General features: G+C 44.7%; 1 protein-coding gene across 1 annotated transcript in view; it reads left to right on the forward strand.

The window, feature by feature from the left end:
- The window catches only part of MYO1E (myosin IE), a 215,583-nt gene extending 194,176 nt beyond the window's left edge, over positions 1-21,407 (forward strand). The window contains exons 27-28 of the mRNA XM_045449577.1: positions 15,117-15,286; positions 20,313-21,407. Coding sequence (XP_045305533.1) covers positions 15,117-15,286; positions 20,313-20,389 — 247 coding nt within the window. The 3' untranslated portion in view covers positions 20,390-21,407. The remainder of the gene's footprint in view (positions 1-15,116; positions 15,287-20,312) is intronic.
- Positions 21,408-26,461: the final 5,054 nt, after the last annotated feature.

Raw genomic sequence — 26,461 nt, forward strand, 5'->3', positions numbered from 1 at the left:
TAAGGGTCCCACCCCCTATAGATGAAGTTGGTGACCTGTATCTCCATCCATCACAGCAAGGTCCGGGGATTTCTTTGGGCTGTCTATATATGGTTCTAAAGTTGTTTTGCACCTGCGTGGTATAATCCAGGACCCAAGGCCATGAGGCTCGTGGTTGGCATTCATAAAAGTACCAGCCAGGTTGACAGCACACAACTCATTCTCTGGAGATGGTTTATCATGATCATCAGAAGAGGGTCCCCTTCAGCCCTGAGATTCAATTACTCTGTGACCTATCTTGCTCTCTGGCGTGGCTGAGGAATGATGGGGTTTTGATTTGTGTCTGTGCCTGCTGCTGCATAAACACTACAGCTCGAAGAGCCATTAGGAACACTAAGAATAACATCCTGCGTTGTACGAGGTATAGATGCTTTTATGAATACATATCTTTAGGGCTTTAAAATGAGAGCCTCATAGCCTTTCTAGAACTGAAAATGAAGAGTGACAAAAAGAAACCCCGGGTTTTTAGCTGGAGGAAGTAAAGACTTCTAGAACTCTGTATTGATATTCAAAGAGTTATTAGTGTGGAAAGGCGGTTGGACACGTCCTGTGGAGTCACCAGGCATAAAACAGGCCCACTCAAAGACGTGTAAGTGATCTCTGCCAGGAGGTAGCTTTTGGCATCAGTAAACAAAGGGGCGTTCTAGAAGCCCAAAGATGAACTGCCCTAGGATGTAAGGAGTACCTTGCCCCCAGAAGTATTCAGGCACAGGGTGATGGAAATAAGCAAGCAGATGTACTGTAGAGTGAGGTTGTCAGGCACCAGATAAGGATGAGGGTCTTATTTCAGTCCCTATTACCTAGCTAATATTGGACCTGCTGCTTACCCTCCTTGAGCTTTTTCTCCTCATCTATACACTGATGTAATGGCCACCATGCGTGCACGTTGTTGAGAGGACTAGAAATAATATACATTAAATACCCAGCATGATACTGGGCATGTAGGAGCCACTCGGTCCGCGGGGGCTTGATGACAATGATGGTGGTGGTGGTGGTGGTGGTGGTGATGATGATGATAGAACCATTATCTCACCGAGGCTGAACTAGTGACTTTGAAGGAGTCCTCCAACTCCGCATGATTCTCCATGGTAGAGTGGTTTTCTTTTTTTTTTTTTTTTTAATTTTTTTTTTTTCAACGTTTATTTATTTTTGGGACAGAAAGAGACAGAGCATGAACGGGGGAGGGGCAGAGAGAGAGGGAGACACAGAATCGGAAACAGGCTCCAGGCTCTGAGCCATCAGCCCAGAGCCCGACGCGGGGCTCGAACTCACGGACCGTGAGATCGTGACCTGGCTGAAGTCGGACGCTTAACCGACTGCGCCACCCAGGCACCCCTAGAGTGGTTTTCTCCACTGAACCCAAGAGTGGGCCTGCTCTAGCCCACTCTTCCCCTTCCTCATGCCTGCCTGCATCTTCCATTCTCTCCGTGGCTCCACCATGATGGAATTTCAGATGTGGTCGGTAGACTCGTGGATGCAATAGAGCAGTGCTGGGAGAGAGACAACAGCTCCTGCCATTCACCTCCATTTCCCATTACAAGATGTTTTTCCTGCCTTGTCAGCTTCCTTCTAAAGACCACAAAGCTTTTACAAGCTTAACCACGTTCTTCTGGGGTTCCTCTTCCCCTGGCAAGTCTCACCTCATTTGGGCTCCAGATAGAAAACACCTTAGTTTGGTACAGATGGCTGTCAGTAGAGATGATGCCACTCTACCCTGGATCTCTCTCCGCACCTACCCCCCACTTTTGGGTAAGTCGCTGCCTCCCACCAGTTCTAACGATCATGGCCTGTCTGATTGGCTTGATCAAAAGCAGTAGTTCTCCGACTTTAATGTGCACAGAATCACCTGGAGAACTCACTGGCCCACTTCCAGAGTCTGATTCAGTAGGTCCAGGGCGGTGCCCAAGAATTTACATTTCTATCAAGTTCTCAGCTGCTGTTGCTGCTGCTACTGATCCAGGGACCACATTTTGAAAAGCACTCCTCTAAAGGCATCTGTTCTCTAACTGATAAAGCCAGGAAAGATTCTGTGTACAAGTGAATTGAGAGGGTGCTGTTGAGGCAGAATTAAGATTTTTACTCCATAACCCAGACCTACACTATTCAGGTGGATGGACCTAATGAAAATAGTGAAACAATTCTTCCTGGGCCCGGGTTGAGGTTCGTGTCCCAAAGTAGGCAGAGAATTAAAATCAATCAATCAACAAAATGCATCAAATCTCTTAGCTCTGTCTGTTAGCTTCCTACTTGCATTGGCCTTGGCAAGCAAAACCATCTTTCCAGCCCTGCTTTGCAAGTTACAGACTTGCACACCAGCCAACTGCTAGCATCTGTCAGCCAAAGGCAGGCAATTTAGGAACATAGCGTCTTAACTGAGGCTGCTCCCTTCCAGCCCTCAGCTGCGTGGCTCCCTATTTAAGTCTTAGCGCACCCTTTGCCACCTCTAGGTCTAAAGATCAGGCGTACATAATGTGGCGTGGTGATGGCTATGAGGCTGGACAGAGAGGGCACCTTCACAGCTGGCTACCAGGCAGTAAGATTTTCCTGACCTTCTGTTGTCTGTACTCTTAGTAGGCACACTGAGTCCAGGAGCTGCAAGAATCCCTTCTACCCTCCTCCTTGTACACTTAAATCTGCTGTAGTGCAAACATTCCTTAGAAAATCGTACTCTGGTCAAAGGTCTGAACTTTTTCTTCATATTTATTTTCTGAAACACATCAAGTGAAAATTAAAATCATTTCTAATGTGGCCAGTGACCTTCGGCATGTCTTAGACATTTCAGAAGCCTCGGGGTCACCTGCATTTAATAGCTCCTCTTCGCCAAGAAAACATGAGTTGCCTTCATTTCACAGCAGGTTGTTGAAGCAAACAGCAGACTTTGGGATCCCAAACTTAAGCCTTTCCATAAACACAAAAATTCCTGTAAAATGTTACAGTTCCAAACAGCGACCTTGAAGGTGCCAATCTATAAAGGCAAGGTTTCCGCGGTCTTTTGCTCCTCGGGCTTTCGTACTCTTGGGCTTATCTTTCCTTTCCCTCTCCCACCCCCAATGCACTTTTCTTTATAGACGTATTTAGCATAAGCAATCATTTCTTTTGGATCATGTAATGTGGATAAAATCAAATGGTATAATTAGCACCTCAAGTTAATTCAGGAAAGTCTTTGTCAGTTTATTTTAGGTTCAGCCAGGTTTTTTTGGAGAGAGCATGAAGCCTTTGCTAAATTAATTACCATCCCAACTGGATCCTTTACCCTTGGCTCGCCACGTTTGGGACATGGTAGCTATTCTTACTGTCGTCCTCGTTGTTATTGTCCAGGGAAACTAGGAAAGATGTAGAGGGAATCGTTACCCTGCAGTCTCTTAGCATACCTTTTGAAATGTCTGAATCAGGTTCAAGGTCTTTCCTGAGAATCCAGAAAGAGAACAGGTTAAGCAAGAATCATACAAACATTTCATTCATCAGCCTTTGCTCTGATTTCATAGGAACACTTGATTTGCCAGTCACGTGTGCTTTTGGTTATCCCTCTTATAGTTGAGACGTACATAATCTGACTCCATTTCATCACTGGAAGCATTAAAACCCAGACTGGAAATATCTTTTCTGTTGGCCTCTTTAATCCTATGGTCCATTTCATGGGAAGGCAACTTCAGGAAATTTCAAGATACTCCAGAGATTAATCCAACTAGAAGTAGGAGAAATAGAAAAATATTAAAAGTGCTCAGTGGTTGGGCTTCTTGCCATGCCACAAAGGGGGAGGGATCGATAGAAAAATTCAAATGCTGCCTGTATGTCTCTTGACAGGATTCTCCTAATGGAGTCATATTTTCAGGGGGCTTAAAATTTCCAACAAATGTCCAATAGCAATATTTCTCAACCCATAATCTACAGGAGCAGCAGCCGTATCCTGGCCGAGGCAGACATGAGGCTTAGGAATTCCTGGCATCCATTCCCACATTTCCAGTAATGTTTATAGATTCAACCTTTTGGAATACAGCATATTTCAAATAGCCAATGAAATAAAATGCCATTATTTTCCTTCTTGGAATTTCAAGACATAAATCTCACATCTGCAGAACAAAGCAGTGATCTTAGAAAGCTCAATCCCAGCTCCCCCTGGCATAGACTAGCTACACCCAGCTGCCCCAGAGGTGTGGGAGCTCTGAAACGTTCACAGAAGGTGGCCTGGTGGTGGGCAGAGAGCACAGGGGTCACAGTTGCAGGAACCGGGTGTTGGTCCCATTTCATTTGTTCATTCCTTCATTGATTCGTTCCTCAAATATTTATTGAGCCACATGCCTTTTCTGTGCCACACGCTGGACAATTACCAGCTGTGCTTCCTCATGTTTGGCACCTAATCTTTCTACACCTTGGTGTCCTCAACTGTACAATAGCGATAATAATATAACGTTAAAGCCCACTCCTCGGGGTTTCTTGATGAAATAAGGGCTTTGTAAACCACAAGCATGATGCAACCTGAAAGTTTATCTGTATTGGTTTTACTACTGTTACTCATGTCCTTCGGTCTTAGAGGGAAATGTTAATATTCTTTTTTTAAAGTTTATGTGTTTTGAGAGAGAGGACACATGTATGCATGTGTACATATAAGGGAGGGGCAGAGAGAGAGGGAGAGAGCGTCCCAAATCCCAAGCAGGCTGTGCGCTGTCAGCACAAAACCAGAATTGGGGCTTGAACTCAAACACCGTGAGATCATGACCTGAGCCAAAACCAAGAGTCAGACACCTAACCGACTGAGCCACCCAGGCACCCTGGATAATATTAATATTCTCCTAGGATCAAAAGGCAGCTTTAGTCTCAAGAACTCAAATCTCTGGACCCCTTGAGGGTCTAAGCTTCAGGCATTGCAGCTTTAACAGGGGAAATAGGTGGCCTAGGAAAGCCAGACAAGGGGACCAGTGAGGGAGACACCTTCCCCTTCACACACGTATGGAAGAGCTCTGCCGCTCGCTGTGGGTGCAGAGCAACAGCAAAGCAGCCGTGAGGAAAACCTTGCAACAGACGCTCTTGCATTTGGACCGTGTAAAAAAGTCCACAACCTCTTCTCCAGCTATACTATGACTCCATCTTTTTCTAGTCGAACATCCTCTGCTCCAGTCACCGTAACAGCTAACATCCCATGGAAAGTGACAGACGTTACTAGGAAAGAGCAAATGCATGAACACTCACTTTAGGGAGCCTTGTCACCATTGACGTCATTTGGGGTTTTACTTTCTCATGGGCTTTCGGCATCTTGTGAGATCGAGCAGTTGTCCGTGAGGGTTCAAGTGTCAGTCGTTATCCTGAGGTCTCAGAGCAAAGGTCTTCCTCAGTCACTAAGACAGGACTTCTCCAGCAGCGTGGTTTTTCCAAGCAGCCTGGATGGAAGGCGCTTGATGACTTGGGAAACCTCGTGGTGTGGGTTATAATGTGATGGCATCGGAGGTCTGATGCCCAACTCAGAAAACGACCTGCTGTAAAAACAGGCGGCTGTTGGGGCGCCTGGGTGGCGCAGTCGGTTAAGCGTCCGACTTCAGCCAGGTCACGATCTCACGGTCCGTGAGTTCGAGCCCCGCGTCAGGCTCTGGGCTGATGGCTCGGAGCCTGGAGCCTGTTTCCGATTCTGTGTCTCCCTCTCTCTCTGCCCCTCCCCCGTTCATGCTCTGTCTCTCTCTGTCTCAAAAATAAATAAACGTTAAAAAAAATTAAAAAAAAAAAAAAAAAAAAACAGGCGGCTGTAACTCAGGTTCTTCCTGTGTTTGTCTTTTTACTGGGGGAGAGATATGCTCAAGTGGGAAGTGTGTACAAATTCTCCCAAAATGACGGGCCAAGCAGTAACAGGAAAACTGGATTACATTGTGCAGAAGTTACCTAGAAGGAGACAGTTTGCTCAGTGACATGGCAGCTTCCAACTACGTGTTAATATGTATAACATGAACACTTATTATTGAAATGGCAACAAGAAAAAGAACCGTTGCTGTGAGTCTGAAATTCTTGCTCCAACCCCCTTTAGCCCAATGAAATGATTGTTTTTCTAACACAGTTTTCAATCATGTAACACTTAGTAGGCGTGCAAATGTCACGTGCCAAAATTATCTAAGTCCCGCATGTGTGTTACAGAACACATCCAGGCGGAGCACAACAGTGTGAGGACAGCAGTGTGCTGCTGAACAACTGGCTGTCCACACACCAAAGGGCCTGAGTTGTGCTCAGTTTGCCAGTTTCTACTCGCCATGGCCAGTGCCAGGCTACCGGCATGATCACACCGGCCTCAGGCTTGGGAAGAGATGTGCAGCCACACACCGTTACCGAGTGTTCCCACCAGACTTAAGCAACCAGACGTTTTTAACCTCGAGTGCAGAGACGGAAATGAAATGTAGCAAAATAATTAGGAAGGGTTGAGTGATGAGTAGTTTTTGCTTGTGCTTTTAATTTCGTTACTTGTAAGTGTGTTCCGTTTAATCTTTAACAGTGGCCGTTGTTTAACGACTCACAGAATTCCCGATGGCCTAACAACCCTCTCTCCTGGGCTGGACGAGCCAGTGCCAGCCGCCTGAGCGGGAGGGTCGTGTTTGCTGTGTGAGCAAGTCTGAATCCCTCCTTCACTGCATTGACCAACCACCCCTTGGCCGCAAGTGGAGGCTCCAGGCACCTAAAAGGCCTCATTAATCAATTTCTGGCAGCTCCTAGTCATGATCTCTCCCCATTATTGATTACACAGGATCGCCACCTAGTGATGCAAAAGAGATTGTGTGGGTTTAAGGCTGCATCGGTCTAAGATAGAGCTAGGAAAATGGCTGTCCCTCCCAACTGCTTTCTGCGATGGTTTCTGGGTCTGCAATGTGGTGAAATGTGGAGGCAGCAGTCTCTTCATCGGCACAGTCTTCCTGTGTACCATGGTACCTCTGACCGTAGAGATTTTGTTGAGAGCGCTCTAGAAAGCATTCTAAGAATTAGAAAAAGAACCTGGACCATTGCCTGAATCTCCCTTTTTTACAGATGAAGACGCTGATCCTTAAAGAGGTGAAGCGACATCCCCAAGCCACATGCCCGCCAGTGGCCAAACTGGGCCTCACACCCGGCGCACTGACTCTTCAGCCAGTGCAGTGTCCCTCCTACTCCTGCACACGGTCACTCCATGAGAATGTGCAGACTGAGGCCACGCAGTGTTCCCGGGCCTGGTGCCAGGTCCGGGGGCTAGAGTGGTGAGCATGAAGAGGCCCAGTCCCTGCCCCCATGGGGCAGGTCCTAAGAGGGAGTCAGCTGGTCCTAAGAGGGAGTCAGCTGAATGGTGACATAGGTCCCTGGACTGCCAGATGGACCCCCTGCTCTGAGCAGGTGTGAGCTTCCCAGGATGTGGTGGGGGGTTTGAAATGAGATCTGAAGGCTGAGCAGGAATTAGCAGTGCCGCTTAGGACAGGGGTGGGCCGAGGGGACATCAGACCAAGGGACCTCAAGGATTACTGGGGGATTTGGGTTCCCATGTAGGTCCTTGGCAAGTTGGTTTCAAAGGTCTGTGTGGCTGGAGCTCTGGGAGCCTTATGCGTCTGTTATTGTGACGTCTAGGGATGAGACCGGCAGGAAGTCCCAGGAACCTACAGTGGTCATTTCACGGGAGTGTTGTGAAATTAAATGAGGCCACGTCTGTGAAAATGCCTAGCACAGTGCCTTGCCCAGCACAGCCACAGCCCAGGCGAGTTTATATTTCATACAGCTATAGGCAGGGGTTCCCAGACGACGTCCCTTCTGCCCACACTCACAAGAGTGAAACCATGCTCAGATGTGAGAATGAGGCAGCAGGAACCGGCCAGGAAGATTTTGCTGTCACTGGCTGCCCTGCTGGAAGAGTTGTACTCCGTCCTGGTCACAGAGGACATTTAAACAGGAAAGAGCCAGACCATAGTGACCTTAGGGTTCATTGTCTAAACAGACACTTCCCTGGGGGTGCCTCAGTGACTCCATCAGTTAAGCGTCCGACTCTTGATTTCAGCTCAGCTCACGATCTCACGGTTTGTGAGTTTGAGCCCTGCCTGGGGCTCTGTGCTGATGGTGTGAGGCCTACTTGGAATTCTCCATCTCCCTGTCCCTCTGCCCCTCCCTTAGCCACACTCTCTCCCTCTCAATATAAATAAACTTTAAACAGACACTTCCTTAATGCAAAACGCAGAGCTATTCCCAACCTCCACATCTATTCCCCATCAAACACAGTCTTCCAGTCCACACTCTTGTTCCGCAGCAAACAATGCCCCATCTCAAAGCTGCCTGGACTCTTTATGCTCCCACCTGGGAAGCACAGTGAACCCCGTTTAGCCAAGTAGTAAATAACCAGATGGTTTTACGTTGGTAAAGCGTGGGAGCCGCTGTCTGGGGCCTGGGACGATCAAGCCAACTGTTGTCAAGGGCCTACAGGGGAACCCAAATCCGCCAGTAATCCTTGAGGTTTTACCTTGATTGGGTTTCCTTCGGTTTATCCTCTGATGCCTTGGGACCAAATACCACGCAGTGGCTGTGTTCAAATGGGTGTTTCAACAGTCCTCCCTACCTCCATCTCCTTCTCCAGCCTGCCCCGGTTCTGGGACACCTGGTGTCTGCCGTCTCAGAGTGGCTGAGGTCACTCTGGGTGTCAGCAGTGTGGTGCTGAGCCAAAAGGGGTCTGTGTAAGTTACTTTTTTTTTTTTTTTAAAGCAGATTGTTTTGAGATACAATTTCTGTACCATTAAATCAACCTTTTTAAAGTACCATTCAACTGTTGGAGTTTTGGGGTTTTTTTTGTTTTGTTTTTTTTTTTTAATTTTATTTAAGTAATCCCTGTACCCAGTGTGGGGCTCAAACTCATAACACCGAGATCAGGAGTCACATGCTCTACCAACTGAGCCAGCCAGGTGCCCCCATTAGAATCTAATTATCGAATTTTCATCATCCCCAAAAGACACCTCCTTCCCATTAGCAGTCACTGCCTCCAACCCCCGGCCTCAGCCCCAGGCAACCACTAATCTGCTTTCTGTCATTATAGATTAACCTTTTCTGGATATTTCGTAAAAATAGAATCCTTTTGTTAAATTGGTTAAATGGCATGTATTATAAATGGAATTGTTTTCTCCGTCTTGTGTTCTCTAATCTTGCTGAACGTGTTTATTGGTTCTCCTAGTTTTTTAGTGCAGTGCATTCCTTAGGATTTTCTATATGCAAGATCATCTCATCTGCACATAGAGGTCTTTTCACTTGTTTCCAGTGTGAACGCCTTTTATTTTTCTTGACTGATCGTTCTTGCTAGAGCTTCTAGTGCAGTACTGAACACGTGGTGAGAGCTGACCTCCCTGTTTTGTTCCTGATCTTAGGGGGAAAGCATGGTCTTTACCAGTAAAGATGATGTAAGCTAGGAATATGTGAATTCAGTGTCCTAACGCCAGTCAGGGCTCCTAAAGGTAGGAAGACAGCAGCGTGGCCTGTGGCAGGACATGAGGCTGGGAACCATTGGGGACCACACCTGGCAGGGACTTTGTAGGCCTCATGAAGGGTTTTGGTCCATTTCCCAAGAGCAAGGAGAAACTGTTAGTATTTTTTGTGGAGGGTGAAGTGAACTAATAGACACTGAGTTGGGGGATATTCAGGGAGCCCAGAAAGGAAACAACCGGACACGGAGGAGGAGGAAGTGCCAGGGCTGGGTCAGAGCTGGAGGCGATGGGCAGAGGAGCCAGGAGGTGACTCCCAAGACTGCTGCAGGGAGGATAGTCCTACATTTCAGAGCATCATCCAGCTCTGTCTCCCCACTAAGAGGCCCCCCGGCCCCCTTTTCCCAGGGGCGACACCCAAGTCCCAGTACTCTTGGGCCCAGAGGCCTTATCAACCTGCACTAACTAATGTTTGTAGGTTTCCTCCCTGGACATAAGAGAGTCTGAGTCTTCTCCTTCTATATCGGGGGGGGGGGGGGGGGGAGAGAGAGAGAGAGTGTGTGTGTGTGTGTGTGTGTGTGTGCAATGTTCCAATCTTGTGCCCTGCAACTGCCAGGCTGGTGGCTTCTCTCCCTCCCAGGGTATTCTAATGCACACCCTCCTCCACTCCCCCTTCCTTATTGCTGGGAAATCAGATGACTTCTGGTATGCAGGCTAATGGCTCTTATTAACCAAATGCTGACACATCCCTAATATATAGGTTGCTTAATTAAGAGCCTGCTTGCCTGGCCAGCTTTCAGAGAGGCAAGCACTTCTCCAGGAGGGAATGGGGATTTCCAGTGGACTAGGGAGGAAATTATGTCAGGCTAATCATCTATAAGATGCTTTTCCTCCAGGATAAAAGAAAAGTGCTTGGTGGTAGGTGGGAAGATAGGGATGGGGGTTGACCTAAAAAGAATGGAGCCTGAGTAACCTTAGGGTTTGCTCCCTCCCACACAGGGAGCCCCCGAAATCCCACCCTGACAGGAACAGTCCTACCCCCCCCCCCAGGTGGCAGCCAGTGCCCCCTCCCCACCAGATCTAACTCGCTCATCAGCACCCATCTACTGTCATGGGGCCGCAGCAAAGACAGAGCAGCTCTGGCCTCCTGAGATCACAGATCAAAACTGGGTGTGCTTTCCCTTCCAGGACGCAGGCCCAGGGGAAGACCCTCCCTTTTCCTTCTTCCTTCCACAGGTGTCAACAGCCACCAAGTGGAGTGCCACCCAATTCCTCTGAAAAGAAACCTTAAACGTAACTTTCTTTCCCCCCTTTAATTGTTTTTTAATTTACATCCAACTTAGCATATAGTGCAATAATGATTTCAGGAGTAGATTCCTTAATGCCCCTTACCAATTTAGCCCATCCCCCCATCCCACAACCCCTCCAGTAACCCTCTGTTCTCTATATTTGAGTCTCTTATGTTTTGTCCCCCTCCCTGTTTTTATTTTTGCTTCCCTTCCCTTATGTTCATCTGTTTTGTATCTTAAAATCCTCATGAGTGTAGTCATATATTTGTCTTTCTCTAATTTCGCTTAGCATAATACCCGCGAGTTCCATCCACATACTTGCAAATGGCAAGATTTCATTCTTTTTGATTGCTGAGTAATCCTCCATTGTATATATACACATCTTTTTTATCCATTCATCCATCGATGGACATTTGGGCTCTTTCCGTACTTTGGCTATTGTTGATAGTGCTGCTATAAACATGGGGATGCATGTGCGCCTTCAAAACAGCACACCTGTATCCCTGGGATAAATACCTACTAGTGCAATTGCTGGGTCATACGGTAGTTCTATTTTTAGTTTTTTGAGGAAACTTCATACTATTTTCCAGAGTGGCTGCACCAGTTTGCATTCCCACCAGCAGTGCAAAACAGATCCTCTTTCTCTGCATCCTCGCCAACATCTGGTGTCACCTGAGTTGTTAATGTTAGCCATTCTGACAGGTGTAAGGTAGTATCTCATTCTGGTTTTGATTTGTATTTCCATGATGATGAGTGATGTTGAGCATTTTTTTCTTGGGTCTGTTCGCCATCTGGATGTCTTCTTGGAGAAATGTCTATTTGTGTCTTTTGCCCATTTTGTCACTGGATTATTTGTTTTTTGGGTGTTGAGTTTGATAAATTCTCTATAGATTTTGGATACTAACCCTTTATCTGATATGTCATTTGCAAATATCTTCTCCCATTCCATCGGTTGGCTTTTAGTTTTGATGATTGTTTCCTTCACTGTGCAGAAGCTTTTTATTTTGATGAGGTCCCCATAGTTCATTTTTGCTTCTGTTTCCCTTGCCTCCAGAGACGTGTTGAGTAAGAAGTTGCTGTGGCTGAGGTCAAAGAGGTTTTTGCCTGCTTTCTCCTCGAGGATTTTGATGGCTTCCTGTCTTACGTTTAGGTCTTTCATCCATTTTGAGTGTATTTTTGTGTAAGGTGTAAGAAAGTGGTACAGGTTCATTTTTCTGCATGTCGCTGTCCAGTTTTCCAGCACCACTTGCTGAAGAGACTGTCTTTATTCCATTGGATATTCTTTCCTGCTTTGTCAAAGATTAGTTGGTCATACATTGGTGGGTTCTCTATTCTGTTCCATTGATCTGAGTGTCTGTTTTTGTGCCAGTACCATACTGTCTTGACGATTACAGCTTTGTAATACATCGTGAGGTCTGGGATTGTGATACCTCCAGCTTCGGGTTTCTTTTTGAAGATTGCTTTGGCTATTCGAGGTCTTTTCTGGTTCCATACAAATTTTAGAATTGTTTGTTCTAGCTATGTAAAGAATGCTGGTGTTATTTTGATAGGTATTGCACTGAATATGTAGATTGCTTTGGATAGTATTAGCATTTTAACAATATTTGTTCTTCCTATCCAGGAGCATGGAATATTTTCCCACTTTTTTTGTATGTCTTCTTCAATTTCTCTCATAAGCTTTCTATAGTTTTCAGTGTATAGGTTTTTCACCTCTTTGGTTATATGGCTTTTATGATCTTGAGGTATAATCCTTCTATCCTTACCTTCTTGAGGGTTTTTTTTTTTTTTTTTTTTTAATCAGGAAAGGAGGCTGTATTTTGTCAAATGCTTTCTCTGCATCTGCTGAGAGTATCATTTGGTTTTTGTCCTTTCCTTTATTGATATGATGAATCACATTGATTGTTTTGCAGATATTGAACCAGCCCTGGATCCCAGGTATAAATCCCACTTGGTTGTGGTGAATGATTTTTTTAATGTATTGTTGGATCCGTTTGGTTAGTATCTTGTTGAGGATTTTTGCATCCATGTTTATCAAGGAGATTGGTCTATAGTTCTCCTTTTAAGTGTGGTGTTTGTCTGGTTTTGGAATCAAGGTAATGATGGCTTCATAGAAAGAGTTTGGAAGTTTTCCTTCCATTTCTATTTTTTGGAACAGCTTCAAGAGAATAGGTGTGAACTCTTTAAATGTTTGGTAGAGGGGCGCCTGGGTGGCGCAGTCGGTTAAGCATCTGACTTCAGCCAGGTCACGATCTCACGGTCCGTGAGTTTGAGCCCCGCGTCAGGCTCTGGGCTGATGGCTCAGAGCCTGGAGCCTGTTTCCGATTCTGTGTCTCCCTCTCTCTCTGCCCCTCCCCCGTTCATGCTCTGTCTCTCTCTGTCCTAAAAATAAATAAACGTTGAAAAAAAAAAATAAATAAATGTTTGGTAGAATTCACCTGGAAAGCCATCTGGCCCTGGACTTTTGATTTTTGGGAGATTTGTGATTACTAATTCAATTTCTTTTTCTGGTTATGGGTCTGTTCAAATTTTCTATTTCTTCCTGTTTCCAACTTGTTTGTTTTGTAAGCAAATGATGTAGGCTTAACCTGGTTTGTCCTTGATGAAAATGTTTTCTTCGTCCCTTTTTTCTTTTTTTTTTAATTTTCTTTTTTTAATTTACATCCAAATTAGTTAGCATATAGTGCAACAATGATGTCAGGAGTGGATTCCTTAGTGCCCCTTACCCATTTAGCCCATCCTCCCTCCCACAACCCCTCCAGTAACCCCAGTTTGTTCTCCATATTTATGTCTCTTCTCTTTTGTCCCCTCCCTGTTTTTATATTAGTTTCCCTTCCCTTATATTCATCTGTTCTCTTAAAGTCCTCATATGAGTGAAGTCATGATATTTGTCTTTCTCTAATTTCACTTAGCATAATACCCTCCAGTTCCATCCACATAGTTGCAAATGGCAAGATTTCATTCTTTTTGATTGCCAAGTAATACTCCAGTGTGTGTGTGTGTGTGTGTGTGTGTGTGTACACCACATCTTTATCCATTCATCCGTCAATGGACATTTGGGCTCTTTCCATACTTTGGCTATTGTGGATAGTGCTGCTATAAACATTGGGGTGCATGTGTCCCTTCGAAACACACCTGTATCCCTTGGATAAATACCTAGTAGTGCAGTTGCTGGGTGGTAGGTTAGTTCTATTTTTAGTTTTTGGGGGAACCTCCATACTGTTTTCCAGTGTGGTTGCACCAGCTTGTATTCCTTTTTTTTTTTCTCTCTAAATGCTTTTTATGAACATATTTAACAGATACTTGTTTCGGATATAAGTTTAAAGATCTCACAAGCTATAGCTCTATGCCTTTGAGACAATGTATGCATGGAGACTGGAGGCAATACAGTGTATACAAAGAGTACATTTAAAGCTAGAAGATTCAGATTAGGATTCTAGTGCTAGAGCTGTTTTTGATCATCACCATGGGGTGGGGGGGGGATGCTACTGGCACCCAATGGCTAGAGTCCAGGGATGCTGCTAACCACCTGTGGTCCATAGGACAGCCCCACAACAGAGAATTATCTGGCCCCAGAGGTTAGTTGTACTGAGGTTGAGAAATTGCTCTGGTTAAATTCTTGCACCAGAATATTCAAAGCAGAGGGCACCTGGGTGGCTCAGTCAGTTCAGCATCTGACTTCAGCTCAGGTCACAGTCTCAGTTTGTGAGTTTGAGCCCCACTTCGGGTGAGCCTGACTTCTCTCTCTCTCTCTCTCTGCCCCTTGTGGAATTCTGTCTCTCTGCCCCTCGCTCACTTACACCCTCTCTCAAAAAAAAAAAAAAAAAAAAAAAAACTCAAAGCAGCATTTTTTTTTTTTTTTTTTTTTTGCAATAGTAGAAACTGGAATCATCCCAAACAACTATCAACAGTGCAGTCGATAAGTAAATTGTGACATAGTCATGCAATGGAAGAGTATAAGGCCATTAGAATGCATGGCCACTACATTCATGCATCACCAGGGTACATCTCGAAAATGGAGTGAGTGATAGAACATGATTCCTTTTATACAGTTAAAAAAAACAGGCAGACTACGTGTACTGTTTGGGGATACTTATGTGTGTGGTAAAACCACAAAGAAAAGCAGTTATTAATACAAAATGTAGGGTGGTGGTTGATTCTGGGAAGGACTGCTGTTGAGAAACACCACATGCTTCTATGGCACTGGTGAAAAGTTCTGTTTCTGAAGTTGGGGGGGGGGTGCATTTTTAATTTCAGAGAAAGTTTACGGAGTGGCGTATCTTATAAGGACAGAGCTGGATTTGAACTTGAGCAGGCTAGTGCTGGCCCCTTGCTCCAGACCACCATATGGTGCTGCCTCCTGTTAGGTCCCTTCTCTTACCTGCCTCCACTCTCTCCACAGTGTCCGGAGACAAACGACCAGTCGGCCTCCCCCAGCAGGGGGCAGACCCAAGCCCCAGCCCAAGCCTAAGCCTCAGGTGCCACAGTGCAAGGCTCTGTATGCCTACGATGCTCAGGACACAGATGAACTCAGCTTCAATGCCAATGACATTATCGATATCATCAAAGAAGGTAAGTGCATGGCTGGCTGAGACAGCGTCCTAAAGAACATTCAGTGTCATTGCCATAAAAACTAGTTTAAACATGAAGGGAATTTATAGGTTCCTCTAACTGAAACTTGGAGCGATAGGCTAGGGCTTCATGCTCAGTTTGATCAGGGCTCCAGCTATCTATCGATCGATCTATCAGCTCTGCTTTCTTTATATTTGCTCCCTTCTTAGGCTGTTTTCCGTCATGGCAATGAAATGGTTGCCATGCAAACAGATCATATTCTGTCTGAAATCTGCTTTATCCCTGAAACTTCTCTTAGCTATTGGACAAAAGTCCTAGATTTTACTCTCATTAGACCCAGTTGCTCATGTGCCCGTCCCTGAATCTCTAGCAAGGCAAAGGCTGTACCCGTGGTAAGTTAGGTGTGGCAGGGACTTCTTTGGAAATGGTTGTTAAGACTATCCCACCCAAACTTCATAATGGCCTCCCCATAATGATGGTAGATGGAAGCCAGGGAGACAACCTGTAATATCTGTTATAAAAGTAGTCTGGGGGTGTCTGGGGGGCTCATTCGGTTAAGCTTCCAACTCTCGCTTTCAGCTCAGGTCATGATCTCAAGGTTGCAAGATCGAGCCCTGTGTTGGGCTCCATGCTGAGCATGGAGTCTGCTTAATTTTCTCTTTCTCTCCCTCTCCCAATCTCTCTCTCTCTCTCGGGGGAAAAAAAAAAAAAAAAAGGCTGTGAGCTTGGCTGAATGCCTTATTAATTTGGTAGAGAAGTTAGAATGTGATATACATATGACCAAACATTAGTGCTTATGGAAGTACTTTTAAAACGAGAACTCCTGACTTAGGATATTCAAAAACACCATGAAGGAAATGGCATTTGTGAGGAATGGGACAGAGAAGCCATGGAGGGCAGAAAGAGCAGGTCACTTTACGAAAGTAAGCCAACGCTCAACCACGGTGCAAGATCTCCCAGGAGACAAGAGGAAGCCAGGAGTGGCCTGGTAGTGGAGGACCCTGAATGTCAGGCTGAGGAGGACTTGTGTACAGTGTGGAAGCCATTACGAACAGAGCAAGGACAAACTGAGTGAAACGGGCCTTGCTAAGACTAGCCTTCGGGAAGAGGTGGCCAGGACACACAGTTCCAGGAAGGGGGTTATTATCAAACTCCTTGATCACATGAACTCATAGGAGACTTCTAGGTCCCTGGACTGACCTCCTTCTAAAAGACCTCTGGACATTATTTTGATCTCATCAAATAGTTTGATCTATCATGAAACTAGATAGCCATCTAGCTTGCTATAGATTTTAATATTTTAGCCATTTAGTATCCTTCCTCCAAAGTGTCGGAGTAGAATTAAGGGCTGAAATAAATGCTTACTAAACACAAATAGAATTTTTATCACCAGCTTTGTTCAGCAAAAATACTGGAAATGACCAATTACCCAGTAACAAAGATTGGGTAAATAAGCTTTGCTATATCCATTTAGTGAACTTCAATGACAAACATTTTTATTAAAGATAATGATGCAATACTATATTTACTGAAATGGAAAAATGTTCATGAGAAAAGGCAAAAAGGTTATACAGACTGTAGTCTCATTTTTGTAAGAATGGAAAATAGATGACTATATGCACGTATGTATATGTTATATATAATATATATAAGATATCAAGTGGTCTCCTTAAATGTTGAATTTTTATTTCTTTTCAGTTCTCAATATTTCAGATTTTTCTAGAAATACCATGTATTTTGGGTATAATCAAAACAAATACATATTTGTGTCAAGTGTAGGGTCCTAGAAGTTCTCAAAAAAATGCTATAAATTATCACTCTCATTTATGCAGTGTGGTGTGAGTGCAGGAATAGACATATAGATGAGACAGAATAGAATCCAGAAATATAGCCATGTGTATACAGATATTTAATATATGATAAATGTAGCATTTGAAACCAGGGGAAAGGATAGGCATTACTTTCCATTTTGATAAGAAAATAAAGTTCAAGCTCTACCTCATACACAAAATATCAGACTAATTAAATATCTAAATTATAAAAATCTTAGAAGGAAACCTAGAATATTACATTAATCTTTGGGGGTGAAAAGTCTTCCGATGGAGAACATCAAACCCAAAAACCATAGAGGATTTAAACCTCATAAAAAAGCTAAATTAAAATCTTCTGTATAGTGAATTGCACCAGCACAAAGTTAAATTATAGAAAACAGGCTAGGAAAAAACATTTTACACCTCTAAATAGCTCCCCCACATGAATAAAAAGACACAGTCCAGTCCAAAAGTGGACAGAGGCTCCTGAGACCGTGAATGGAGAGGTTCCCTACCCTTTACCCATTAGTGAAGGAGAGCTAACAACTCGACCCGTGACACCAGCAGAAGATTGAAATAAGATGCAGGTCACACTCCCTTTTCCAAATCCTTAAGTTCTGAGTTTTAGAAACCAGAGACGGTTAGAAAGTCGATAATGGTGTGTGTGTATAGGAGATATTACCACCTATTAGAACACTTGGTGGTCCCAGGGCAACAGCCAGGGTCAAACTCAGCATCTCTGCTGTGCAACATTTGAGCATTCACCCTCTGTCGGAAGAGACATCATAAACAAACTCAGTTCAGGTCAGGTTTTGCCATCAAATGAATTACATGAGCCTTTAAGTTTTAAGAACTTTCTGGATTTGGTCATTGCAAATAGTTTGGACTATAGTATCTGTGGTAAGTCAGGGTGAAAGCTACCTTCTTTCATAGCTTACAGCTAGAATAGACTTGGGAAGGAAATTTAACACTTATTTATCAAAATTTTAAAACCCCATGTCAATATAATTACTTTGAATTTACATTTAACCACTTCCATCAAGATAAATCCTAAATAAATAAATATTTAAATGTATAAAAATATTTAAATATTTAAATGTATAAACAGAAGTCCTAGAAGTATGGGAGAATTTTCTTTTTTAATATCAGTGTGGGAAATATTTATAAAAGTGATAGAAAATCAAGCTGTAAAAATATCATTTGCTTCAACTACTTAAATATTAAAATATAAAAAGTTAGTTAAAAATGGGAGGGGGGGATATTTGTAACCCATATGACAAATCCACTAATATATAAAGAATTCCTAATTAAGTAGATAAACACCCGGGAGCCTGAGTGGCTCAGTCAGTTAAGCATCTGACTTTTGATTTCAGCTTAGGTCATGATCTCACAGTTTGTGAGATCAAACCCCATGCTATTAGCACAGGGCCCTACTTGGGATTCTGTCTCCCTCTCTCTCTGCCTCTCCTCACTCAACTCTCTCTCTCAAAATAAGTAAACATTAAAAAAAAAAAAAAAGTAGGGACCAGTGGCACCTGGGTGGCTCAGTCAGTTTAGTGTACATCTTCAGGTCATGATCTTGCATCCATGGGTTCAAGCCTTGCGTCGGGCTCTGTGCTGACAGCTCAGAGCCTGGAGCCTGCTTTGGACTCTGTGTTGCTCTCTCTCTCTGCTCCTCCCCTGCTTGCGCTCTGTCTCTCAAAAAATGAGAAAACGTTAAAAGAAATTTTTTTTAAATAATGGCCAACAGAGAAGGTGGCAAATGATAGTAAGTCATGCAACTATTGGAAGAGAATATGGAAACTCTTTATAAACTGATATGAAATGGTCTTTAGTATATATTATTAAGGTTAAAAACAGTGCAGAATGTGTAGTTTGCTATTGTTTGTGTACAAAAGGGGTAATTTTTATAAATACTTGCTTTTATATACATGAAATATCTCTGAAAGTATAAAAAATATATAATATTGCATGCCTTCAAAGAAGGGATCTGCTCATGGTTCATGAGATTGAGTCCCATGGAGGGCTCTGTGCTGACAGCTGACAGAGCAGGGCCTGCTTGGGATTCTCTCCCTCTCTCTCTTAAAATAAGCATTTTTAAAAAGAACGGATCTGGGTGGCTGTTGTTACTGTTTATGCTTTTGTACTTTTGAAAGTACATCTAAGAATATTACCTATTACAAAAATGAATCATATTGTCTTACAAAATAAAACGTCTGTATTCTTTGAAGGGACTTTTTTTTTTTTAATGTTTATTTTTGAGAGAGACAGAGTACGAGCAGGGGAGGGGCAGACACAGAATCCAAAGCAGGCTCCGTGCTCTGAACTGTCAGCACAGAGTCTGATGTGGGGCTCTAACTCAAGGGCCGCGAGATCATGACCTGAGCCAAAATTGGCCACTTAACCAACTGAGCCACTCAGGCGCCCCAAAAGGGCTATATTCTTTGACCCAGGAATCTATCCTACAGACCTACTTGCACATGGACATAAAGATATATATGTGAAAGTTTATTCTATCAGTAGTGAAAAATGGACATTTTTTTCCCAATCAGTAAGGAAATGGTTCTATAAATCATGGCATACAGTGCAGCCCTTTAAAAAATGAGATACAAACATGGAAAGATGATAGCGATTAAGTATTGAAAAGCAAGATGCAGAATAGTAAGATACAGAATGGCTATTTAAGATGAGTGTGTGTACAGTTAAAATCACAGAGGAGGGTCTGGAAGAACATTAGCACATACTTCTCACTGGTGGAGGGTCTGGCATTAACGTGGGAAGCGTTGGGCATCAGTTTCTCCCCAGAGCAGATTCTGCACTGGAGGAAGGAGCGGGAACAGTGCAGTGGAGGAGTAGCCCCCATGAGGAAAAGTTGGGGTGGGGGGACAGGACCATCCCACCACAACCCACCAGCCTCCCGTGGCCCCACCACGCACTGGGGCTGGCAGGCCTAGGCCCCGAGGGGCGGTCAGGCAAAGCCTCAAGGTGCAGGAGCAGGATCTTCCTAGAACGGGGCCTCGAGTGCTATGTCTGCTGAGGGGGAAGGGCTCCTTTTTACAACAGACTCTTTCATGTAAAAGAAAATAAAGAAGGAAAAGGAACGTAGAAGGAGCCAAACCACCTTTGCCCTGTGATGCGCCCACAGGACAGGGTGTGTTTGGCCCAGGCACAACTGCCTTGCTCACCCTCACTTTCGCCTCCTCTGTCTCCTGCAGATCCTTCTGGCTGGTGGACGGGTCGACTACGAGGCAAGCAGGGCCTGTTCCCCAACAACTATGTGACCAAGATCTGAGGCGCACAGAGACTCTAATGCACAGGCAAAGGAGCTCCAGACAGGGAAGGGGACATTTGGGGGCTCTCCTTCTGATCCATAGCGAGCAATTGCTTCCTTCTCCAAGGCCTGGAGTTTTTCTGGCACCTTCCCCATGGAGGACATTGAAAAGCTGGGTTGGGGACAGGGAGTGTCACTGCATAAATGATCCTAAAAGGTAGCCTCTTCATAAGGAGCCCAGGAGGGCAAAACCACCACCCACTAAGATTTATTTATTGTATTTAAACCTGGTGAGAGGACAGGCGAGGTCCACTTGGACCTTGTTGGCTCTATCAAAACAGCACCCCGCTCGCTCACCAGGCCCAGGGAATGGCTGTAGGCGGCCGCTGACAAGTGCCTTTAGTCAAAGAGCACATTTATTTCCTCCCTCTTTTCCTTACCTGACACACACATTCCTCTCCTGCCACTTTCCTTCAGGGAGGACCTGCTCTCTTTGCAGGCCGGGCTTGACATGAGCGGGCACTTCCCATGCGAAGGCCAAGGGCCAGCGTGGCCTGCTGAGCCCGCAGGTGCAGAGGGCAGCTGGTTTACACTTTGCCGGGACCCATCAGGCTGCCAGGCTAAGCAGGGGCTGGGCTGTTGGCCTTGCTTTCTCTGGGTCTTCAGTTGGAATGTGGCTGGCCCATGTTGGTTTTGTGTTTAATGCTGTACCTATTATAAGAAGGATCTCTTTTTTTCAAGCTGTACATTTATAAAAACAGATCATATACTGTATATATAAAAATCTCAAGATGGTAGCAACATGTATGAATGTACTAAGTAGTATTCCACTGTACTTATTCATAAGGTAGGTTTTATAACAAAACTCCCACCAGGTACTTACAAATGTGCACTACTCCTTTTCAACTATAGAATCAGTGTTACTGCTTTCTAGCCCAGCCCCTGCAAACCCTTCCCAATCCTTTCCCTGTAGGTAATTTTCCTCTGCCCCCTGTGCCCTTCCCCTTAACTCCTAAATAAATAAAGGAATCATGAACTACCTGTTCTTTTGTGACATTTGTTATAGGGTGAATGCTGTCCCCCACCCCCAAAAAACATGGTGAAGCCCTAACGCCTGTGACCTCATAATATGACCTTATTGGGAAATACAGGGTCTTTATAGAGATGATCAAATTAAAATGAAGTCATTAGGGTGGGCCCTGAGCCAATATAACTGGTGTCCTGATAAAAAGGGGACATTTAGACATGCATGGACACGCTGAGGGAAGATGATGTGAAGGAACAGCCGTCTACAGCCAAGGAGAGGGGCCCGGCCCAGTTGCGCTCCCTCACGGCCCTCAGGAACCAGCCCTGCCCACACACAGATCTCGAACTTCCAGCTTCCACAGCTTGTAAGACACTGAGTTTCTGCCGTTTAGCCACCCAGTCTGTGGCGCTTTGTGAAGGCAGCCCTAGCAAACCAATGCAGTATTTATTGCAGTAATGGTGAAAAGTCAGAAATGATGTAATATCTATTGATAAGGGAATGGTTTTCAGGGGACACTCACCTTTCTGCCTCTCCTCCAGGTTGCCTTGGTCATTCTGAAGCTACTGGGAAAGTAGGGTTTGACCAGCACACACCTTTCTGTCATTCCAAGATCCTCGAGTCCATGGGAAAAATTATCAGGGGTTTATATAAGGAAACAAATGGATCTGAATGTGGAACAAGTAAACCATTTGATTCTGCATTTTCAAGAATAGGGAGCAAACTTCATTTGGTAACAATAACAACATTTAAAGTAGATTTCCGTTCCATTTTGTGACCAGTTGAAAGGAAAATAAAGCCATAATGTGATGACACGAGGAAAGGTAAGCCCTGTTTACACCAAGAGTCTCTTAATATTTGACAAAGGATCTTCACATTCCTGGACTCACGCAAAGTGGGAGGAAGGCGCTAGAACCAGAATTCGAACGAAGGAGCATCCTGGACCCCCCACAGCCTCAACACGCAGGCGGCTTTCTCACAAGCAGGACTGCCAAGATCACCTTCCATTGTTACCACACACCCTTGGCGGGCTCGTTTTTCCCCCCTGAAAATCAGTCCTGGGATAAAAGAAGACCAACTTTAAAAGAATTTGGGGCCAAGTGACAGGACAGCCTGAGTTAAGCATAGGTTATTTTGAAAAGGGTTATTTTGAAAAGGGCTAAATATTAGCTCAAGCTCTGGAGGAACTAAGGTGACCTTGATGGGCAGTGGAAGGAATCACTGAGAAACTCCTTAAAAAAAAATGTATTTATAAAAAAGGATGAGACTGTACCATTTGAGACAACATGGATGGACCCAGAGGATATTATGCTAAGTGAAATAAATCAGACTGAGAAATACAAACACTATATGATTCCACTCATCAGTAGAATCTAGGAAAAAAAGAAACAAAAATAGACCTATAAATACAGAGAACAAACTGGTGGCTGGAAGAGGGAGGGAGGGAGGTTGGGGGGACAAAATGGGTGAAGGTGACGGAGATATACAGGCTTCCAATCACAGAATGAATAAGTCATGGGAATAAAAGGCACAGCATAAGGAATACAGTCATTGGTACTATAAGTGATGTAATGGGACAGATGGTAGCTACACTTGTGAGCACAGCATCATGTATAAACTTGTCAAATCACTAAGTTGTACACCTGAAACTACAGTAGCATTGTGTGTTAGCTATACTAAAAAAAAAACTAATGACTTTACATAATTTTCCTAATGTTATGCATTAAAGCATAAAATAACCCAGGGGCGCCTGGGTGGCTCAGTCAGTTAAGCATCATCTGACTCTTGATTTCGGCTCAGGTCATGATCTCATGGCTCCTGGATTTGAGCCCCGCATTGGGGTCTGGGCTTACAGTGCAGAGCCTGCTTGGGATTTCTCTCTCTCTCTCTCTCTCTCTCTTTCTCTCTCTCTCTGCCCCTCCTCCCCCACCTCCAAATAAATAAACTTAAAATTTTTAAAATGGGGAGAAAAATCAATCCTGGCTACTTTTAATGATTGGCCTTTAAAACTGGAGTGTAACCAGGACCCCTCAGGCTCTAGGTGACAGCGTAGGAACTGAGTCCAACCTCTGGACAAGCAGCAGGAAGAGCCCTGGCTCAGGACCACAGAGCAAGCCCCACCTCTGCACCCAGAAGCCTCGCCTAGTGCCAGGCCCAAGGGGGTCCTCAACAAGTGATGCTTGAGTAGGTAAGTAAACACTTGTTTATAGGTGTGAAGTCCTTATCCTAGGCTTCTCTTGGCCCTGTATCTAGCCAGGCCTGCCATTTTGTTCACTGTTCAGCTAAGTAGTCGTGTGGTTAGTTTGGGAATCACTTCACCTGGGAGAGTGTGAAGAGGATCAAGGGGCCACCCCTGTCTTCTACAATACCCCATCCTGTTTGGAATGATGGTATGCTTACACATATATACATATACAGAAGTAGAAAATGCAGTGTGAAGTTGTGACAGATCCCTTCAACCAAAGGTTTTAAAGTAACCAAGTACCAAGTGAGCAGGCTTGAATGTTCCCTAGGACAGAGATGTTCAAACGAGCAATAGACCAGCAGTTCTCAAACCCTTTGACCTCAGAACCCCTTTATACTCTTCAATGTTATCAACATTTTAAAAAATAATAAAAATAAATAAAATTTAAAAAAGGGGAGCCTGGGTGGCTCAGTTAGCTGAGTGTCTGACTTTGGCCCGGGTCATGATCTCACAGTTGTGAGTTCAAGCCCCGCGTCGGGCTCTGTATTGACAGCTCTGAGCCTGGAGCCTGCTTTGGATTCTGTGTCTCCCTCTTTCTCTGCCCCTCCCCTGCTCATGCTCTTTCAAATAAACATGTTAAAAAAAAATTAAAATAAAACAAAATATACTCTTCAATGTTATTGAAGACCTCAAAGAGTTCTGCTTTTGTCTGTTATAGCTATCTGTATTTACCATACGAGAAATTAGAAAATTAAAAAAAAATTTTTTTTAATGTTTATCTTATTTTTGAGAGAGAGAGCACAAGCTGGGGAAGGACAGAGAGAGAGGGACACAGAATCTGCAGCAGGCTCCAGTCTATCTAAGCTTTCAGCACAGAGCCCAATGCGGGACTCAAACTTGTGAACCATGAGATCAAGACCTGAGCTGAAGTCGGTTGCTCAACTGACTGAGCCACCCAGGAGCTCCTAAAACAGAAAATTTTAAAACACCAACAAACACACATACACATTCCACTAACCACCAGAGCGATGACATCATCACTTCTCATAGCCTCTGGAAGATTCCACCTTACACTAATGACAGACAAGAACAAAAAAAGGCAAACATCTTAGTATTATCATGAAAATAGTTTTGACCTCATGGCCTTCTTGAAGGAGTCTCAAGATATCCCAGGGGACCCCAGGCCACATTTTGAGAACCACCAGAGGGACTAAGTCCTAATAAACGGGTTAGAGCAGGCAGCGCAGTTGGCTCTCTGAAAACATCATGCAAAAGGGTCATCTCTTCCACAGTGCTGAGGGAAGCAAGACGATGCCCATGGAGAGGGCAAAGGGTGAGGCCTTTTTTATAAGCCTGTTCCCCCAACAGGTGTGAAAACCATGCACACGTGTTGTCTCAGCCCATCTGGTCAAACCTGATACCACCATTACCAAGCCCAGCCCTAATGGGGTGGAAAGGTGATGGGAAGCAGTTTCATCTTTGAGAGACAGAAACAGAGCATGAGCAGGGGAGGGTCAGAGAGAGAGGGAGACACAGAATCGGAAGCACGCTCCAGGCTCCGAGCTGTCAGCACAGAGCCTGACACGGAGCTCGAATTCACGAACCGTGAGATGGTGACCTGAGCTGAAGTCGGATGCTCAACCGACGGAGCCACCCAGGCACCCCAACAGTTTCCTTTTTAAAGAACATTCCTTGTGGGGTGCCTGGGTGACTCCGTCGGTTAAGCGTCTGACTTCAGCTCAAGTCACAATCTCTCGGTTCGTGAGTTCGAGCCCTGCATCAGGCTCTGTGCTGACAGCTCAGAGCCTCGAGTCTGCTTTGGATTCTGTGTGTGTGTCTCTCTCTCTGCCCCTCCCCTGCTTGCACACTCTCTCTCTCTCAAAAATAAGTAAACATCAAAATAAAGAAAGAACATTCCTTCCAAAGTGCACATACCATGTCCACTCAGGTTCCAGCAGCTGGAACTTAGTCATGTGGCCTCAACTGCCAGGGAGGCTGGGAGAGTCTTGCTGGGGGCAGTTAGTTTCGGTGTGGAGAGCAGCTTATCCCAGGCACCAGGGAGAGATCTTCCTCCTCCTTCAGGCATGGCTCCTTCCAGGCAGAGATGTCCACAAGAACAAGTACGAGACAACAGGGCTATGCATCCATGTAACTGACGATCTTCACTGACTTGCCACAGAGCAGGGCTTATACATAATCCAAATCTTTTCTCTTCCGGACTCCCTCTGAACTCCGCAGACCTCCTGAGTGAAGCTGGGCAGACTAAAGGCTGGCCCTGCCTCTACTTGCTACTTTTACAGTGGCTTCATTGCCAGGTGGGGTCAGAGTCCAGTTTCGGGAGTACGGTGTGTACAGGATGCATCTTTGGTGGAGAACCTGATGACGTTCCTGGCACCTTTCACTTTTATGGTCAAAGAGTGGGAGCCATTCTGCAACATCACTCCATTTCCTGCCTTGTTTTGTGTCGTTCCAGAGGCCTAGCTGGTCTTCACAGTTGCTCCTGAATTTAGGAACTTATTTTTACTCTTACCAACTACTTGATGCCTTTCCTGCCTACAGTACTGCACCTGCCCCCTCTAACCAGCATGAACTACTCTAAAACTACTTAGCAAATGAGAAGGATCAGTGCAGTTCACTACCTTGCCCAAGGTCATGCAGCTCTGAAGTAGAGGAACCCATCAATTGACCCCTGATCTGACCCCAATGCCCATGCTTTTCATCTTTGTCTTCAATCAAGCAAATAACAAAGAGCTTGATAGTCTAATTGTCAACCTTTCAACTTCCAATATCTTTTTCTCAAAAATCAAAAACCAAAATTAAAAAAAAAAGAAAAACTCACAAACAGGACTGACTCAACAGCTATAAATTTGTAAACTCTCTCTCT

The sequence above is a fragment of the Leopardus geoffroyi genome, chromosome B3 (genome assembly GCF_018350155.1).
Source record: "Leopardus geoffroyi isolate Oge1 chromosome B3, O.geoffroyi_Oge1_pat1.0, whole genome shotgun sequence".
Lineage (NCBI taxonomy): Eukaryota > Metazoa > Chordata > Mammalia > Carnivora > Felidae > Leopardus > Leopardus geoffroyi.